The sequence below is a fragment of the Heterodontus francisci genome, chromosome 7 (assembly GCF_036365525.1).
Source record: "Heterodontus francisci isolate sHetFra1 chromosome 7, sHetFra1.hap1, whole genome shotgun sequence".
NCBI lineage: Eukaryota > Metazoa > Chordata > Chondrichthyes > Heterodontiformes > Heterodontidae > Heterodontus > Heterodontus francisci.
In genome coordinates this window covers 8,451,029-8,471,487 of record NC_090377.1, presented here as the reverse complement: position 1 = coordinate 8,471,487, position 20,459 = coordinate 8,451,029, and the positions used below count along the sequence as shown (strand labels likewise).

Genomic DNA, 20,459 nt, shown 5'->3' with positions numbered 1-20,459 from the left:
TTCTAAGTGACAGTTTATCCTGTCTTCCGGATTAGATTTCAATAATTTTCCCACTACTGAGGTTAGACTGCCTGGCCTGTAATTATTCGGTCTTTCCTTCGCTCCCTTTTTAAACAGAGGTACAACGTTAGCAGTTCTCCAATCCTCCGGCACCACACCTGCATCCAGTGAGGACTGGAAAATGATGGTCAGACCCTCTGCTACTTCCTCTCTTGCTTCTTTTAACAGCCGAGGGTACATTTCATCTGACGCGGGTGATTTATCAACTTTCAAGGATGCTAATCCCATTAATACTTCCTCTCTCCCTATGTTCATCACATCCAATACTTCACACTCCTCCTTCACTACAATTTCTGCATCGTCCCCCTCTGTGAAGACAGATGCAAACTATTCGCTAAGTACCATACCCACATCTTCCAGCTCCAAACATAGGTTACCTTTTCGGTCTTTTATGGGCCCTACCCTTTCCTTAGTTATTCTCTTACTCTGAATATATTGATAAAACATCTTTGGGTTCACCTTGATTTTGCTTGCCAATATTCTTTCATGCCCTCTCTTTGCTTTCCTAATTTCCTTTTTAATTTCACTCCTCCACTTTCGATACCCTTCTCGGCTTTCTGTTGTATTGAGTTCTCGGTGTTGGACATAAGCTTTCCCTTTTCTGCCTTATCTTACCCTGTAGGCTCCTTGACATCCATGGAGCTTTAGATTTGGCCGTCTCACCCTTTTTCTTTGTGGGAACATGTTTACTCTGAACCCTTTGAATGCCTTCCACTGCTCGTACCATACAAAGGAGATATTGGTCTTGGAAAGAATGCAGTGCAGATTCACCAAAATGTTACCAGGGCTCCAAGGGTTAGATTTTTTTTGGATTTCAAAAGGAATTGATAAGGTGGATAGAAAGTTTTGCCACTGGTCAGGGAATCTAGGACAAGGGACGTAACCTTAAATTCAAAACCAGGCCATTCAGGAGAGAAGTTAGGAAATACTTCTTCAAGCAAAGGGTGGTAGAAGTGTGGAACTCTCAGAAAGCAGTACAAACTAGTTCAGTAATTTTAAAACTGAGATCATAATATTGTTGCAAGCTAATGGAAAGAAGGGATATGGAGCCAAGGTGGGTGGACGGAATTAAGTTAACCATCAGCCATGATCCCATTGAATGGTGCAGCAGGCTAGAGGGGCTGAATGGCCTCCTCCTGTTCATATGTTGAAGGCCCTTCTTGCTCATCCTTCCAGACAAGCAGCTCCCCATTACTGCTTTCCAGGACAGGTACAGCACGGGGTTAGATACAGAGTAAAGCTCCCTCTACACTGTCCCCATATTTAAAAAAAAACGGGCTAGATACAGAGTAAAGCTCCCTCTACACTGTCCCATCAAACACTCCCAGGACAGGTACAGCACGGGGTTAGATACAGAGTAAAGCTCCCTCTACACTGTCCCCATCAAACACTCCCAGGACAGGTACAGCACGGGGTTAGATACAGAGTAAAGCTCCCTCTACACTGTCCCCAGCAAACACTCCCAGGACAGGTACAACACCAGGTATTGTAACTAAGATGATGATACAGTGGACCATTGATTTTTACAAAGATTACCTGCACTACATCAGAAAGTACAACTGCTTTGAGAAGCAACAGCAGAGCATGTCTTTGCACCTGTCCCCCTGCTTCAGGGATATACAGAATGGGGACAGTGAAACTGTCGAGGAGTGCTGGTCTCTCAGTAAGACAGTGCATTTCAATGTCCTCATGGCTACAGGAGCCAAGAAACAGTTCCAGAAATTTTGAATACAATTGTAAGGTGTATCAGCCACAATAAAGCCTTGGAACTGAAAAAATATAGGGAAATAGGGACTGCTGTGAGCAGCAACGAGCATCAACTGAGTATGTCTCCTGGGAGGGTTCCGCCTGGGACTGTGCTGCAGTAGTTGGACGCTTTTCAGCTGGGAGAGAGTTACAGCTTTTTACAACAGAGACTTTTGAAATAAGGCTGTGTCTGGAGGTGGGTGAAAAAGCACCTTAAGTTTGTTTTGGACTGTTGAGGGAGAAAGAGGAGGCTGGAACAAGGGGTGGGGCTGCTCTATTTTGCAGGGAGGTGTGCAGTTTTGAGAAGCACACATGCCTGCTACCCAAACCCGACGACGTGTCTCCCCAGTGCATGGGGGACACGTTGGCTGCTAGCAGTGAGCACACGGTGTGGAGGACAATATAGAATCCATTGCCAACGAGGCGGCGGACACGCTCGTGCCCCCATCGAGTTTCCTCTCATCCCAATTGTGGAATTCTGGGACTCCTTGCTGTATGCCACAATAAAGTACAGCTGGTCTTCGACCAGTGGTCAGAACTGGTGTTGCTCATCAAATCCATCCAAGCCACTCAAAAAGATGGGGAGAGGTGCGGACGTGAGATCGATTGTGCAGCTTCAGTTCAAGGTGTTCCTCACTGGGCTGCTGAGGAAGTGGTCGGCGACAATCACCTCCGCTCCCTCCTCACAATGAGGTGTTTAAGTGATGGGAACAAAGCACTTTTGACATGAAGATACCATAGCCAACCTCAACATCAAGAAGTTTGGATGCGCTGGGTCGCTTGACTTTTGTACACCGCCAGCATGTGTCTGGTTAAAGGTAACGGGTCCTCGATGGCACCCCTTCACTTTGGGAGGGGAGTAAATCAGGGATGCCTCATGTCCGGCCAATTATATACCATCTGCGTGGAGCCATCCATGTCTGCTTCGCAGGAGGTTGACGGGTTTGGCTCTGCACGGGCCAGGCATACGGGTCGTCCTCTTGGCTTATGCCGATGACGTGCTCCTCGTGGTCACAGATCCTGTTGACCTGCGGAGGATGCGCGAGTGCCAGCAAACCTTTTCTGCCGCGTCCTCAACGAAGATCAATGTTCCAGACTCCTAGTGGGTCAGTGGTGGGTGGACTCCCTGCTGAAGGAGTTAACACCTTTTGCGTGGAGCACCACGCACCTCCGCTGAGGAATCCTGGCCGGCAAACTAGCAGGAGTTGGAGGCGAAAGTCACCACTCGGCTGGGACGCTGGACAGGACTGCTTCGAGTGCTTTCTTATAGGGGCCAAGTGCTGGTCATAAACCAACTGGTGGCCTCGATGCTGTGGTACTGGTTGGTCACTTTGGACCTGCCCCCTGCATTCACCACCAAGATCCAGAAAAAGCTCGTCGATTTCTTGTGGGGCAAGAGGAAACACTGGGTCTCTGCCTCAGTCCCGAGTCTCCCAATTGAGGAGGGTGGCCAGTCGCTGATGTGCGTCCGCACCCAAGCTGTGACTCTCCGCCTTCGGACCCTGCAGATACCTGTATACCAAGCATCCTCCCAGATGGTGTGCGCTGGTGACTATTTTTTCCACCAGGGGCACTGCCTTCAAGACGATAATAAAAGCAAAATAATGCAGATGCTGGAAATCTGAAATAAAAACAAAAATTGCTGGAAACACTCAGTAGGTCCGGCAGCATCTGTGGTGAGAGAATGTTTCAGGACAGTGACCTTTTATCAGAACCCAGTTACTGCCAGACCTGCTGAGTATTTCCAGCATTTTTTGTTTTTACTTCAAGACGATATGCTGCTCCCGACATCAAGTGTTAGCTGCACCTCTCAGAATTGCCTGTCTTTTACTGGTATCTATTCAGAGTCTGGAACATGGTCACCTACAGTAAGGGCGTTACCCCACCGGTGGAGGAGAGGGCTCCGGCTGTCTGGGCAGCCAGCTCCGGGACAGACCGACAGGTGGAGGAATAGCCAAAGCCTCTGGGATGCCCCTCACTGCGGGTGTCAAGGGAGCTTGGAGCACTCCCAGCCGAGCTGACCCCTGGACACACCATGGCGGTCTGTGTTGCCATCTGGCAGCAGTTTTGTTTTTATTTCAGATTTCCAGCATCTGCAGTATTTTGCTTTTATTATCGTGGGAGTCTTCCCCCTTTACCTCAGGGACCTGGGGTGGAGCGAGCTGCACAGGGCAGTCCCATGCAATAACCTTTTATTTAGGTTCACGGATGCCCAGGCCGTGTCAGTGTTCCATGTTTATTTGGAGTGTGCGAGGTTGCAGCCCCTCTGAGTATTTAAGGGGTCTGTATCTCACGTTTTGGCTGCACTTCAGCCCCACGCTCTTGATCTTTGGGCACCCGGTGCAGAGGTGGGTGGGCCAGGCGGAGGATCTCCTCATCGGTGTGCTCCTGGACCTGGCCAAGGTGGCAATTCACAGGTCCACGCTGTGGGCTGTCAGGGGGTCCGTCTGCCCTGATTGCCTGCCCCTCTTCCGAGGTTATGTTCATGGCTGGGTGGCCCTGGAGAAGGAGCCTGCGGTGTCCACCGGTTTGCTTGTAGCCTTCCGCATACTGTAGGTGCCGCAAGGACTGGAGTGCATCATAGGTGCAGAAAATTGCATTTTAATTTGAATTTTGTGTTATTTACCCATTTTTAATAAAAAGTATTTGTTTAAAAAAACACACAGAAGGGGGTCTGAGGAATAAAGGATCCCTTGACAAAAAAAACAGGTTAGATACAGAGTTAGCTCCCTCTACGTGTCCATTCAATGTCACCCTTGCTACACCAGAGTGACAGATTTTTTAATCTTTTTCTGGACCGGTCATCCTACGCTCGCTCTCTCTCTTCAGAAACAGAGAGAAGTTAACAGTCTGATGAAAGGATCAGAGACTAATGCAGAGAAATTGAAGCTCCTCTGAACTAGGCACAGCAGTGGTGGTTTAAATGGGGTACATCTTACCTGGCCTTGCCCATTCACAATGTGGCATTAACGTATGCAATGCAATTTGCATCGATGGGCGACTCAGTCTGCACAGGAGCAGCATCCTCTTCAGGTACCCGACAGTAACTGTCTGTCTCACAGTGAAAGTGCAGCAACACCCGGATCCTGGTGAGTTGGGAAAGAATGACACCAGGAGAGATTGGCACAGTGACCACCTTCACACGTGAGACAGAGTCCAATAAAAAAAAACACACCAACATTTAGAAAAAAAAACATTTAATTATTCCAACAACTCTCAACTAAGAGCCATCATAATAAATACCCAAAAATCACCCAACATATTTTGTCGTTATAAAAGACTGGACAGTCTCGTTGCTGTCTTTTGTTACCAGCTTCCTACATGATGGAATCTTCACCCTCATTTCCTGAAGCGTTTGAAGAGAGGGTGAATGTTTTTGCCTAAACTCTTGCTCCGATGATACTCCAAGTAGACGGTGTCATCTGCTCCTGACAAGGAGCTCATCGTTCCGGCACGCCGCGAAACCTAAAGGAGAGGAAGACAATTTAAGACCATGCTGCAGCAGGGGCCAGTTCAGACAGCGGTGCACGAACAGTTCCGCTAGTGGGCACTTTGATTCACTTCTCAACTGTGTGTTTCACCCATGTCAGAAGGTGGTGGGTTCCTGTCCGACTCCAGAGACTTAAGCACAAAATCCAGACTGACAGTTCCAGTGCAGCAGAGGGAGTGCTGCACTATCAGAGGGTCAGTACTGAGGGAGCGCCGCACTGTCAGAGGGTCAGTACTGAGGGAGCGGCACACTGTCTGAGGGTCAGCACTGAAGGAGTGCCGCACTGTCAGAGGGTCAGTACTGAGGGAGCGGCGCACGTTCGGAGGGTCAGCACTGAGGGAGCGCCGCACTGTCAGAGGGTCAGTACCGAGGGAGCGCCGCACTGTCAGAGGGTCAGTACTGAGGGAGCGCCGCACAGTCAAAATTTGCTCCACTTCAATTCCACACTGTGTTACAAAACTTGCAGCAGAGTTCATGAATCAGGGTTATAGGTTCATTTACAGCACACAAGAGTTCTGATGAAGGGTCACTGACCTGAAACGTTAACTCGGTTTCTCTCTCCACAGATGCTGCCAGATCTGCTGAGTATTTCCAGCACTTTCTGTTTTTATCCCAGCTTTTCCAACCTAGCCTTGTAACTAAAATCCCTCATCCCTGGAACCGTTCTGGTAAATCTCCTCTGCACCCTCTCAAGGACCCTCATATCCTCCCTAAAGTGAGGTGACCAGAACTGGATGCAATACTCTAGTTGGGGCCTAACCAGAGCTTTGTAAAGGATCAGCATAACCTCCCTGTTTTTGTACTCAATGCCTCTATTAATGAAGCCCAAGATCCCATTTGCTTTACTAACCACTCTCTCTATATGTCCTGCCACCTTCAAATGTCGATGCACATGCACCCCCAGGTCCCTCTGTTCCTGCACACTCTTTAGAACTGTGCCATTAATTATGTATATCCTCTCCCTATTCCTTCTGCCAAAATACATCACCTCACACTTGTTCCAAGTGCCCCCTTTCTGTCCATTCTGCTAGCCTATCTATGTCCGGTTGCAAGCAGTTCATATCATGCTCACTGTTTGCTGCACCTCCAAGTTTGGTGTCATCGTCCAATTTTGAGATTCTACTTTGTATTCCAAGAACCAAGTCATTTATATGTAGTAAAAAAAAGTGGTCCCACCACTGACCCTTGGGGAACACCACTGTCTACCATCCTCCAGTCTGAAAAACAACCATTTACCACAACTCGTTTTATGCCCGAGACAATTTTCTATCCAATTAGACACTTGGTGCAGGAGGAAGGGCTTAGTATTCCTGGGACACTGGGACCAGTTCTAGAGAAGGAAGGACCTGGACAGGCCGGACGGGTTGCACCTGAACAGAGCTGGGACAGATTTCCTTTCGGGACGGTGTGCTAGTGCTATTGGGGAGGGTTTAAACTAACTTGTCAGGGGTGTGCGAACCAGGAATACCAAGGTGCACAGAATACTGGGTGAGATCGATCGCACTAGAGTAGAGAACAGTATGTGAATGAACAGTGTGTGGTTAATAATAGTGAGGTACAGGTGCAGATTGCCATGTGGAAATATGATGTTGTGGCTATAACAGAGACCTGGCTCAAAGAAGGGCAGGATTGGGTGTTAGATATTCCTGGGTACAAGGTGTTCAGGAAAGATAGGAAAAGGGAAAAAAGGGGGAGGGGTGGCGTTATTGATTAAGGAGAGCACTGCAGTGCTGGAGAAAAAGAATGTCCCAGAGGGGACGAGGACAGAATCAATTTGGCTAGAGCTAAGGAACAAAAAAGGTGCAACTACATTGCTCGGTGTTGTCTACAGGCCACCAGTTAGTGGGAAGGACGTGAAGGAACAAATTTGCAAGGAAATTATAGAGAGGTGCAAAATTATAGGGTAATTATAATGGGGGACTTTAATTATCCAAACATAGACTGGGATAGTAGTCGTGTAAACGGAAGTGAGGAGCAAATGTTCAGAAAAATTTTCTACAACAGTATGTTGCTAGTCCAACGAGAAAGGAGGCACTGCTAGACCTGGTTTTTGGGAATGAGGTGGGTCAAGTGGATCAAGTGTCAGTAGGAGAGCATTCAGGGGACAGTGATCATTGTATCACATGCACAATATTCAGCACCATTCATGATTCCTCAGATACTGAAGCAGTCCATGTAGAAATGCAGCAAGACCTGGACAATATCCAGGCTTGGGCTGATAAATGGCAAGTAACATTCGTGCCACACAAGTGCCAGGCAATGACCATCTCCAACAAGAGAGAATCTAACCATCTCCCCTTGACATTCAATGGCATTACCATCGCTGAATCCTCCACTATCAACATCCTATGGGCTACCAGAAACTGAACTGGAGTAGCCATATAAATACCGTGGCTACAAGAGCAGGTCAGAGGCTAGGAATCCTGAGGTGAGTAACTCACCTCCTGACTCCCCTACCATCAACCACCCACCTATACTAATCCTACATTAATCCCATATTCCCTACCACACCCCCACCTTCCCTCAATTTTCCTACCACCTACCTAAACTAGGGGCAATTTGCAATGGCCAATTTACCTATCAACCTGCAAGTCTTTGGCTGTGGGAGGAAACCGGAGCACCTGGCGGAAACCCACGCGGTCACAGGGAGAACTTGCAAACTCCACACAGGCAGTACCCAGAACCGAACCTGGGTCGCTGGAACTGTGAGGCTGCGGTGCTAACCACTGCACCACTGTGCTGTACTTTGGCAGGGAACTTCCCCAGTTACAGTACTCTCCCGCTCCACCCCCAGCTACAGTACTCAGCCGCTCCACCCCCGTTACAGTAATCTCTCGCTCCACCCCCGTTACAGTAATCTCCCGCTCCACCCCTGGTTACAATAATCTCTCGCTCCACCCCTGGTTACAGTAATCTCCCGCTCCACCCACGTGACAGCACTCTCCCGCTCCACCCCCGGTTAGAGTACTCTCCCGCTCCACCCCCGTTACAGTACTCTCCCGCTCCACCCCCGTTACAGTACTCTCCCGCTCCACCCCCGTTACAGTACTCTCCCGCTCCACCCCCGTTACAGTACTCTCCCGCTCCACCCCCGTTACAGTACTCTCCCGCTCCACCCCCGTTACAGTACTCTCTCGCTCCACCCCCGTTACAGTACTCTCTCGCTCCACCCCCGTTACAGTACTCTCCCGCTCCACCCCCGTTACAGTACTCTCCCGCTCCACCCCCGTGACAGCACTCTCCCGCTCCACCCCTGTTACAGTACGCTACCGCTCCACCCCCGGTTACAGTACTCTCCCGCTCCACCCCTGGTTACAGTAATCTCTCGCTCCACCCCTGGTTACAGTACTCTCTCGCTCCACCCCTGGTTACAGTACTCTCTCGCTCCACCCCCGTGACAGTACTCTCTCGCTCCACCCCCGTGACAGTACTCTCTCGCTCCACTCCCGGCTACAGTAATCTCTCGCTCCACCCCTGGTTACAGTACTCTCTCGCTCCACCCCTGTGACAGTACTCTCTCGCTCCACCCCCGTGACAGTACTCTCTCGCTCCACCCCCGTGACAGTACTCTCTCGCTCCACCCCCGTGACAGTACTCTCTCGCTCCACCCCCGTGACAGTACTCTCTCGCTCCACCCCCGTGACAGCACTCTCCCGCTCCACCCCTGTTACAGTACGCTCCCGCTCCACCCCCGTTACAGTACTCTCCCGCTCCACCCCTGGTTACAGTAATCTCTCGCTCCACCCCTGGTTACAGTACTCTCTCGCTCCACCCCTGGTTACAGTACTCTCTCGCTCCACCCCTGGTTACAGTACTCTCTCGCTCCACCCCCGTGACAGTACTCTCTCGCTCCACTCCCGGCTACAGTAATCTCTCGCTCCACCCCTGGTTACAGTACTCTCTCGCTCCACCCCTGTGACAGTACTCTCTCGCTCCACCCCCGTGACAGTACTCTCTCGCTCCACCCCCGTGACAGTACTCTCTCGCTCCACCCCCGTGACAGTACTCTCTCGCTCCACCCCCGTGACAGCACTCTCCCGCTCCACCCCCGTGACAGCACTCTCCCGCTCCACCCCTGTTACAGTACGCTCCCGCTCCACCCCCGTTACAGTACTCTCCCGCTCCACCCCTGGTTACAGTAATCTCTCGCTCCACCCCTGGTTACAGTACTCTCTCGCTCCACCCCTGGTTACAGTACTCTCTCGCTCCACCCCTGGTTACAGTACTCTCTCGCTCCACCCCCGTGACAGTACTCTCTCGCTCCACTCCCGGCTACAGTAATCTCTCGCTCCACCCCTGGTTACAGTACTCTCTCGCTCCACCCGTGACAGTACTCTCTCGCTCCACCCCCGTGACAGTACTCTCTCGCTCCACCCCCGTGACAGTACTCTCTCGCTCCACCCCCGTGACAGTACTCTCTCGCTCCACCCCCGTGATAGCACTCTCCCGCTCCACCCCTGTTACAGTACGCTCCCGCTCCACCCCCGGTTACAGTACTCTCCCGCTCCACCCCTGGTTACAGTAATCTCTCGCTCCACCCCTGGTTACAGTACTCTCTCGCTCCACCCCTGGTTACAGTACTCTCTCGCTCCACCCCTGGTTACAGTACTCTCTCGCTCCACCCCCGTGACAGTACTCTCTCGCTCCACTCCCGGCTACAGTAATCTCTCGCTCCACCCCTGGTTACAGTACTCTCTCGCTCCACCCCCGTGACAGTACTCTCTCGCTCCACCCCCGTGACAGTACTCTCTCGCTCCACCCCCGTGACAGTACTCTCTCGCTCCACCCCCGTGACAGTACTCTCTCGCTCCACCCCCGTGACAGTACTCTCTCGCTCCACCCCCGTGACAGTACTCTCTCGCTCCACCCCCGTGACAGTACTCTCTCGCTCCACCCCCGTGACAGTACTCTCTCGCTCCACCGCCATGACAGTACTCTCTCGCTCCACCGCCATGACAGTACTCTCTCGCTCCACCCTCGGCTATAGTACTCTCTCGCTCCACCCCCGTTACAGTACTCTCTCGCTCCACCCGTGACAGTACTCTCTCGCTCCACCCCCGTGACAGTACTCTCTCGCTCCACCCCCGTGACAGTACTCTCTCGCTCCACCCCCGTTACAGTACTCTCTCGCTCCACCCCGGTTACAGTAATCCCCCCTGGTTATAGTAATCGCCCACTCCACCAGTGGGAAGGCAGTGGTGTAGTGGGTATTGTCACTGGACTAGTAACTCAGAGACCCAGGGTATTGCTCTGGGGATAAAAATAAAAAATGCTGAAATACTTTGCAGGTCTGGCAGCATCTGTGGAGAGAGAAGCAGAGTTAACGCTTCAGGTCAGTGACCTTTCATCAGAACTGGCAAATGTTACAAATGTAATAGGTTTTAAGCAAATAAAGCTGGGGTGGGGGAAAAGAGAACAAAAGGGAAGGTGTTGATAGGACAGAGGGTCACAGAATAACTGACAGGAAGGTCGTGGGGCAAAGGCAAAGGGTGTGTTAATGGTGTGGTGAAAGACAAAACATTAGTGCAGAGAGGGTGTTAAATGACGGAATAATGAACAGCCCTGGCCAAAAGCACAAACATGAAAAAAAAGTGGGCAGGCACATGGTATAAAACGAGTGATGAAATAAACTAAAATAAAATTAAAATAAAAAAGGGGGCCCCCATCATACTCTGAAATTACTGAACTCAATGTTCAGTCCGGCAGGCTGTAGCGTGCCTAATCGGTAAATGAGATGCTGTTCCTCGAGCTTGCGTTGATGTTCACTGGAACACTGCAGCAATCCCAGGACAGAGATGTGAGTATGAGAGAAACCCACTGTTATTTTTTTCATGTTTGTGCTTTTGGCCAGGGCTGTTCGTTATTCCGTCATTTGACACCCTCTCTGTACCAACGCTTTGTCTTTCACCACACCATTAACGCACCCTTTGTCTTTGCTCCATGACCTCCTGGTCACTTATTATGTGACCCTTCCCTTGTGTTATCTTTTTCCCCACCCCCGCCTTATTTGCTTAAAACCTATCACATTTCTAGCCTTTGCCAGTTCTGAAAGATCACTGAACTGAAACGTTGACTGCTTCTCTCTCCATAGATGCTGCCCAGGTCTGCTGAGGATTTCCAGCATTTGTTTTTGTTTTTATTTCAGATTTCCAGCATCTACAGTATTTTGCTTTTATATTGTTCTGGGGACATGGGTTCGAATTCCACCACAGCAGAAGGTGGAATTTGAATTCAATTAATAAAAAAAATCTGGAATGAAAAGCTAGTCTAATGATGGCCATGAAACCATTGCCGTAAAAACCCATCTGGTTCACTAATGTCCTTTAGGGAAGGAAATCTGCTGTCCTTACCTGGTCTGGCCTACAGGTGACTCCAGACCCACAGCAATGTGGCTGACTCTTACATCCCCTCTGAAATGGCCTAGCAAGCCACTCAGTTGTATCTAACCACTACGAAGTCAATAAGGAATGAAACCAGACAGACCACCCGGCATCAACCTCGGCGAAAACAACGGCAAACCCAGCCCTGTCGACCCTGCGAAGTCCTCCTTACGAACATCTGGGGGCTTGTGCCAAAGGTGGGAGAGCTGTCCCACTCAAACTCACCAAATTATACCTTACAATGTCCCAGACACTTCCAACACCATCCCTGAGGTGGTGGCACAGTGGTATACATTTGGGAGGGAGTCTCATGGGATCAGGTTAAACAGGCAAGGAAACCTCCTGCTGATTACCACCTACCATCCACCCTCTCTCAGCTGATGAGTCAGTATTCCTCCATGTTGAACACCACTTGCAGGAAGCAGAGGATGGCAACGGCGCAGAATGTACTCTGGGTGGGGGACTTCAATGTCCATCACCATGAGTGGCTCAGTAGCACCACTACTAACCGAGCTGGCCGAGTCCTAAAGGACATTGCTGCGAGACTGGGTCTGCGGCAGGTGGTGGCGGAACCAACACGAGGGAAAAACATACTTGACCTCGTCCTCACCAATCTGTTTGCTGCAGATGCTTCTGTCCATGACTGTATTGGTAGGAGTGACCACCGCACAGTCCTTGTGGAGACGAAGTCCCACCTTCACATTGAGGATACCGTCCATCGTGTTGTGTGGCACTATCACTGTGCTAAATGGGATAGATTTCCAACAGATCTAGCAATGCAAAACTGGGCATCCATGTGGGCCATCAGCAGCAGCAGAATTGTACTCAACCACAATCTGTAACCTCATGGCCCAGCATATCCCCCACTCTACCATTACCATCAAGCCAGGAGACCAACCCTGGTTCAATGAAGAGTGCAGGAGGGCATGCCAGGAGCAGCACCAGGCATACTTCAAAATGAGGTGTCAACCTGGTGAAGCTACAACCCAGGTCTACTTGCATGCCAAAGCAACATAAGCCGCATGCAATAAACATTCCAGTCAGAAATGGTAGTGGACAATTAAACAACTAAGTGGAGGAGGAGGCTCCACAATTATCGCCATCCACAATGATGGCGGAGCCCATCACATCAGAGCGAAAGATAAGGCTGAAGCATTTGCAACAAACTTCAGCCAGAAGTGCCGAATGGATGATCCATCTCAGCCTCTTCCTGAAGTCCCCAGGATCACAGATGCCAGACTTCAGCCAATTCGATTCACTCTGCACGCTATCAAGAAACGACTGAAGGCACTGGATTTTGCAAAGGCTATGGTCACTGACAACATTCCAGCAATAGTACTGAAATCCTGTGCTCCAGAATATGCCACACCCCTAGCCAAGCTGTTCCAGTACAGCTACAACACTGGCATGTACCCGGCAATGTGGAAAATTGCCCAAGTATGTCCTGTACACAAAAAGCAGGACAAATCCAACCCAGCCAATTACCGCCCCATCAGTCTACTCTCAATCATCAGTAAAGTGATGGAAGGTGTCATCAACAGTGCTATCAAGCAGCACTTGCTTAGCAATAACCTGCTCAGTGACGCTCAGTTTGGGTTCCGCCAGGGCCACTCAGCTCCTGACCTCATTACAGCCTTGGTTCAAACATGGACAAAAGAGCTGAACTCCAGAGGTGAGGTTAAAGTGACTGCCCTTGACATCAAGGCAGCATTTGACCGAGTATGACATCAAGGAGCCCTAGCAAAACTGGAGTCAAAGGGAATCGGGAGAAATCTCTGCACTGGTTGGAGTCATACCTAGTGCAAAGGAAGATGGTTGTAGTTGTTGGAGGTCAATCATCTGAGCTCCAGGACATCACTGCAACTGTTCCTCAAGGTAGTGTCCTAGGCTCAACCATCTTCAGCTGCTTCATCAATGACCTTCCTTCAATCATAAGGTCAGAAGTGGGAATGTTCACTGATGATTGCACAATGTTCAGCACCATTCGTGACTCCTCAGATACTGTAGCAGTCCGTGTAGAAAGACCTGGACAATATCTAGACTTGGGCTGATAAGTGCCAGGCAATGACCATCTCCAACAAGAGAGAATCTAATCATCTCCTCTTGACATTCAACGGCATTACCATCGCTGAATCCCCCACTATCAACATCCTGGTGGTTACCATCGACCAGAAACTGAACTGGAGTAGCTATATAAATACCGTGGCTACAAGAGCAGGTCAGAGGCTAGGAATCCTCCGGCGAGTAACTCACTTCCTGACTCCCCAAAGCCTGTCTACCATCTGCAAGGCACAAGTCAGGAGTGTGATGGAATACTCTCCACTTGCCTGGACGGGTGCAGCTCCAATAACACTCCAAAAGCTCGACACTATCCAAGACAAAACAGCCCGCTTGATTGGCACCCCATCCTCAAACATTCACTCCCTCCACCATCGACACAGTGTACACCATCTACAAGACACACTGCAGCAATGCACCAAGGCTCCTTAGACAGCACCTTCCATACCCACAACCTCCACCACCTAGAAGGATAAGGACAGCAGATGAATGGGAACACCACCAGCTGCAAGTTCTCCTCCAAGTCACACACCATCTTGACTTGGAACTATATCGCCGTTCCTTCACTGTCCCAGGGTCAAAATCCCGGAACTCCCTTCCAAACAGCAGTCGGTGTATCTACCCCACATGGACTGCAGCGGTTCAAGAAGGCGGCTCACCACCACCTTCTCAAGGGCAATTCGGGATGGGCAATAAATGCTGGTCTAGTCAGCAACACCCACATCCCACAAATGAATGAAAAAAACCCGGTTACGGCAATCTCCCGCTCCCCCCCGGTTACGGCAATCTCCCGCTATCCCCGGTTACGGCAATCTCCCGCTCCCCACCCCGTTACGGCAATCTCCCGCTCCCCACCCCGTTACGGCAATCTCCCGCTCCCCACCCCGTTACGGCAATCTCCCGCTCCCCACCCCGTTACGGCAATCTCCCGCTCCCCACCCCGTTACGGCAATCTCCCGCTCCCCACCCCGTTACGGCAATCTCCCGCTCCCCACCCCGTTACGGCAATCTCCCGCTCCCCCCCCGGTGACGGCAATCTCCCGCTCCCCCCGGTGACGGCAATCTCCCGCTCCCTGTCCCCCCCGGTTACGGCAATCTCCCGCACCCCCCCGGTTACAGAAATTCCCCGCTGTCCCCAGTGAGGATAATCTCCCGCTCCCCCCTATTACGGTAATAAGAACAAAGAACAGTACAGCACAGGAACAGGCCATTCGGCCCTCCAAGCCTGCGCCGATCTTGATGCCTGTCTAAACAAAAACCTTCTGCACTTCCGGGGACCGTCTCCCTCCATTCCCATCCTATTCATGTATTTGTCAAGATGCCTCTTAAACATCGCTATCGTACCTGCTTCCACCACCTCCCCCGGCAGCAAGTTCCAGGCACTCACCACCCTCTGCGTAAAGAACTTGCCTCACACATCCCCTCTAAACTTTGCCCCTCGCACCTTAAACCTATGTCCCCTAGTAACTGACTCTTCCACCCTGGGAAAAAGCTTCTGACTATCCACTCTGTCCATGCCACTCAAAACTTTGCAAACCTCTATCATGTCGCCCCTCCACCTCCGCCGTTCCAGTGAAAACAATCCGAGTTTATCCAACCTCTCCTCATAGCTAATACCCTCCAGACCAGGCAACATCCTGGTAAACCTCCTCTGTACCCTCTCCAAAGCCTCCACATCCTTCTGGTAGTGTGACGACCAGAATTGCACGCAATATTCTAAGTGTGGCCTAATTAAGGTTCTGTACAGGTGCAACATGACTTGCCAATTTTTATACTCTGCCCTGAATGATGAAGGCAAGCATGCAGTATGCCTTCTTGACTACCTTATCCACCTGCGTTGCCACTTTCAGTGACCTGTGGACCTGTATGCCCAGATCTCTCTGCCTGTCAATACTCCTAAGGGTTCTGCCATTTACTGTATACTTCCCACCTGCATTAGACCTTCCAAAATGCATTACCTCACATTTCTCCGGATTAAACTCCATCTGCCATTTCTCCTCCCAAGCCTCCAACCGATCTATATCCTGCTGTATCCTCAGACAATCCTCATCACTATCCGCAACTCTACCAACCTCTGTGTCGTCTGCAAACTTACTAATCAGACCAGCTACATTTTCCTCCAAATCATTTATATATACTACAGACAGCAAAGGTCCCAGCAGTGATCCCTGCGGAACACCACTAGTCACAGCCCTCCATTCAGAAAAACACCCATCCACTGTTACCCTTTGTCTTCTGTGACTGAGCCAGTTCTGTATCCATCTTGCCAGCTCACCTCTGATCCCGTGTGACTTCACCTTTTGTACCAGTCTGCCATGAGGGACCTTGTCAAAGGCTTTACTGAAGTCCATGTAGACAACATCCACTGCCCTTCCTTCATCAATCATCTTCGTCACTTCCTCAAAAAACCCGATCAAGTTAGTGAGACACAACCTCCCCTTCACAAAACCATGCTGCCTCTCGCGAATAAGTTTGTTTGTTTCCAAATGGGAGTAAATCCTGTCCCGAAGAATCCTCTCCAATAATTTCCCTACCACTGACGTAAGGTTCACCGGCCTATAATTTCCTGGATTATCTTTGCTATCCTTCTTAAGCAACATTGGCTATTCTCCAGTCCTCTGGGACCTCACCTGTATCCAATGAGGATACAAAGATTTCTGTCAAGGCCCCAGCAATTTCCTCCCTTAGTATTCTGGGGTAGATCCCATCAGGCCCTGGGGATGTATCTACCTTAATGCTGTGCATCTCCTCCTTTTTGATAAAGACATGACCTAGACTATCTACGCTCCCTTCCCTAGACTCATCATCCACCAAGTCCTTCTCTTAGGTGAATACTGATGCAAAGTACTCATTTAGTACCTTGCCCATTTCCTCTGGCTCCATGCATAGATTCCCTCCTCCGTCCTTGAGTGGGCCAACCCTTTCCCTGGCTACCCTCTTGCTCTTTATATACGTATAAAAAGCCTGGGGATTCTCCTCAATCCTGTTTGCCAATGACTTTTCATGACCCCTTTTAGCCCTCCTGACTCCTTGCTTAAGATCCTTCCTACTTTCTTTATATTCCTCAAGGGCTTTGTCTGTTCCCAGCCTTCTAGCCCTTACGAATGCTTCCTTTTTCTTTTTGACTAGGCTCACAATATTCCTCGTTATCCAAGGTTCCCGAAACTTGCCAAACTTATCCTTCTTCCTCACAGGAACATGCTGGTCCTGGATTCTAATCAACTGACGTTTGAAGGACTTCCACATGTCAGATGTTGATTTACCCTCAAACAGCCGCCCCCAATCTAAATTCTTTAGTTCCTGCCTAATACTGTTATAATTAGCCTTCCCCCAATTTGGCACGTTCACCCGAGGACTACTCTTATCCTTATCCACAAGTACCTTAAAACTTACGGAATTATGGTCACTGTTCCCGAAATGCTCCCCTACTGAAACTTCGACCACCTGGCCGGGCTCATTCCCCAATACCAATTCCAGTACGGCCCCTTCCCTTGTTGGACTATCTACATATTGTTTCAAGAAGCCCTCCTGGATGCTCCTTACAAATTCTGGCCCATCCAAGCCCCTAGCACTAAATAAGTCCCAGTAAATATAGGGGAAGTTAAAATCACCCACCACTACAACCCTGTTGCTTTTACATCGTTCCAAAATCTGTCTACATATCTTCTCCTCTATCTCCCGCTGGCTGTTTGGAGGCCTGTAGTAAATCCCCAACATCGTGACTGCACCCTTCCTATTCCTGAGCTCTACCCATATTGCCTTGCTGCATGACCCCTCCGAGGTGTCCTCCCGCAGTACAGCTGTGATATTCTCCTTAACCAGTAATGCAACTTCCTCACCCCTTTTACATCTCCCTCTATCCCGCCTGAAGCTTCTAAATCCCGGAACATTTAGCTGCCAATCCTGTCCTTCCCTCAACCAAGTCTCTGTAATAGCAACAACATCATAGTTCCATGTACTAATCCAAGCTCTAAGTTCATCTGTCTTACCTGTTATACTTCTCGCATTGAAACAAATGCACTTCAGACCACTAGTCCCGCTGTGCTCAGCAACATCTCCCTGTCTGCTCTTCCTTGCAGTCTTACTGGCCTTATATACTAGTTCCCCCTCAGTTATTTCACCTGCTGACCTACTGCTCTGGCTCCCACACCCCCTGCCACAATAGTTTAAACCTTCCCGAGTGACGCGAGCAAACCCGGTTACAGTAATCTCCCGCTCCCCCCGGCTACGGCAATCTCCCGCTCTCCCCCGTTACGGTAATCTCCCGCTTCCACTACCCCACCCTCCCCGGTTACAGTAATCTCCAATATACATGGTTTTAATGCAGATTCTCACCTCACGCATTCCTGTCATCTGCCCTATTTGCCAGCTCAGGAACCTGACTGGAAGTTCTTACCTGCCCTGTCTTTGACCCAAATTCCCCGAACACAACCTCCTCCTCTGCATCGAGGTCTGAGGCTGCTAGAACCTTCTGTAGAAGCTGCTGCTGTTCATCCTTCGTTCCAAAGGCCAAATCTTCCTCGTCCATTCCAGCCAGCTTTGTAATCACCTAGAGGGAGGGAGTGAGAGAGTGAGAGTGAGTGAGTGAGGTGAGTGAGAGAGAGACAGCGCACAACCTACACTGTTCTCATGAATAGTCCAGGATGATATAACTGAAATCAGTACATCAATAACTAGAGGGCATGAGTTGAATATCACTACAATGGCAGTGAGGCCCTGGGACTGAGCACTGGACTGAGGGACGGAGATTGGACCAAGGGACCTTTTTTCACTCATTCGGCGCTTGTGGACATCGCTGGCCAGGACAGCATTTATTGCCATCCCTAAATGCCCTCGAGAAGGTGGTGGTGAGCTGCCTTCTTGAACTGTTGCAGTCCATGTCGGGTAGGTACATCCACAGTGTTGTTAGGAAGGGAGTTCCAGGAATTTGACCCAGCGACGGTGAAGGAACGGTGATATAGTTCCAAGTCAGAATGGCGTGTGACTTGGAGGGGAACTTGCAGGTGGTGGTGTTCCCATGAATCTGCTGTCCTTGTCTTTCTGGTGGTAGAGGTTGCGGGTTTGGAAGGGGCTGTCCAAGGAGCCTTGGCAAGTTGCTGAAGTGCATCTTGTAGATGGTACACACTGTTGCCACTGTGCGTCGGTGGTGGAGGGAGTGAATATTTGTAGATGGGGTGCCAATCAAGCGGGCTGCTTTGTCCTGGATGGTGTTGAGCTCCTTGAGTGTTGTTGGAGCTGCACCCATCCAGGCAAGTGGAGAGTATTCCATCACACTCCTGATTTGTGCCTTGTAGATGGTGGACAGGCTTTGGGGAGTCAGGAGGGGAGTTACTTGCCACAGAATTCCCAGCCTCTGACCTGCTCTTGTAGCCACAGCATTTATGTGGCTGGTCCAGTTCAGATTCTGGTCAATGGTGACCCCCCCCCCAGGATGTTGATGGTGGGGGTTTCAGTAATGATAATGTCATTGAAGGTCAAGGGGAGATAGTTAGATTCTCTCTTGTTTGAGATGATCACTGCCTAGCACTTGTGTGGCATGAATGTAACTTGCCACTGATCAGCCCAAGCTGATAATATGATAAAACAGGATCTGGCCAAAATGGACTGGGAGCAGCTACTTGTAGGAAAGTCTACATCAGACCAGTGGGAGTCATTCAAAGAGGAAATAGTGAGAGTTCAGAGCCAACGTGTTCCCGTTAAGGTAAAGGGTAGAACTAACAAGTCCAGGGAAACCTGGATGTCAAGGGATATGGAGGATTGGATAAGGAAAAAAAGGGAGGCTTATGGCAGATTCAGAGTGCTGAAAACAGAGGCACTAGAGGAGTATAGATAGTGTAGGGGGGGTACTTAAAAAAGTAATTAGAAGAGCGAAGAAGGGACATGAAAAAACACTGGCAGGCAAGATAAAGGAAAATCCCAAGGCGTTTATTAAGTATATAAGTATTGATTATATTAAGTTATTAAGTATATCAAAGGCAAGAGGATAACCAGGGAAAGAGAAGGGCCCATTAGGGACCAAAGTGGCAACGTGTGCGTGGAGTCGGAGGGCGTAGGCGAGGTTTTAAATGACTATTTTTCATCTGTGTTCACTATGGAGAAGAACGATGTAGGTGTAGAGATCAGGGAAGGGGATTGTGATATACTTGAACATATTAGCATTGAAAGGGAGGAAGTATGAGATGTTTTAGCGGGCTTAAAAGTGGATAAATCCCCAGGCCCAGATGAAATGCATCACAGGCTGTTATGTGAGGCAAGGGAGGAGATAGCAAGGGCTCTGACACAAATTTTCAATTCCTCTCTGGCCACAGGAGAGGTACCAGAGGACTGGAGGACAGCAAATGTAGTACTATTATTCAAGAAGGGTAGCAGGGATAAACCAGGTAATTACAGGCCGGTGAGTCTAACATCAGTGGTAGGGAAACTATTGGAAAAAATTCTGACAGACAGGATTAATCTCCACTTGGAGAGGCAGGGATTAATCAGGGATAGTCAGCATGGCTTTGTCAGGGGGAAATCATGTTTAACTAACTTGACTGAATTTTTCGAGGAGGCGACTAGATGTGTAGATGAGGGTAAAGCAGTTGATGTAGTCTACATGGACTTCAATAAGGCTTTTGATAAGGTCTCACATGGGAGATTGATTAAGAAGGTATGGGATCCTGAGCAATTTGGCAAAATGGATCCAAAATTGGCTTATTGGAGGAGACAGGAGGCAGAGGGTGATG

At 49.8% G+C, this 20,459-nt stretch overlaps 1 protein-coding gene across 1 annotated transcript in view; it reads right to left on the bottom strand.

Moving 5' to 3' along the window:
• Window positions 1-4,986: 4,986 nt before the first annotated feature.
• The window catches only part of ercc3 (excision repair cross-complementation group 3), a 72,281-nt gene continuing 56,808 nt past the window's right edge, over window positions 4,987-20,459 (bottom strand). Inside the window, exons 14-15 of the mRNA XM_068034763.1 lie at window positions 18,131-18,283; window positions 4,987-5,271 (exon numbers count right to left, since the gene is read on the bottom strand). Of these exons, the coding sequence (XP_067890864.1) occupies window positions 5,146-5,271; window positions 18,131-18,283 (279 nt within the window). The 3' untranslated portion in view covers window positions 4,987-5,145. The remainder of the gene's footprint in view (window positions 5,272-18,130; window positions 18,284-20,459) is intronic.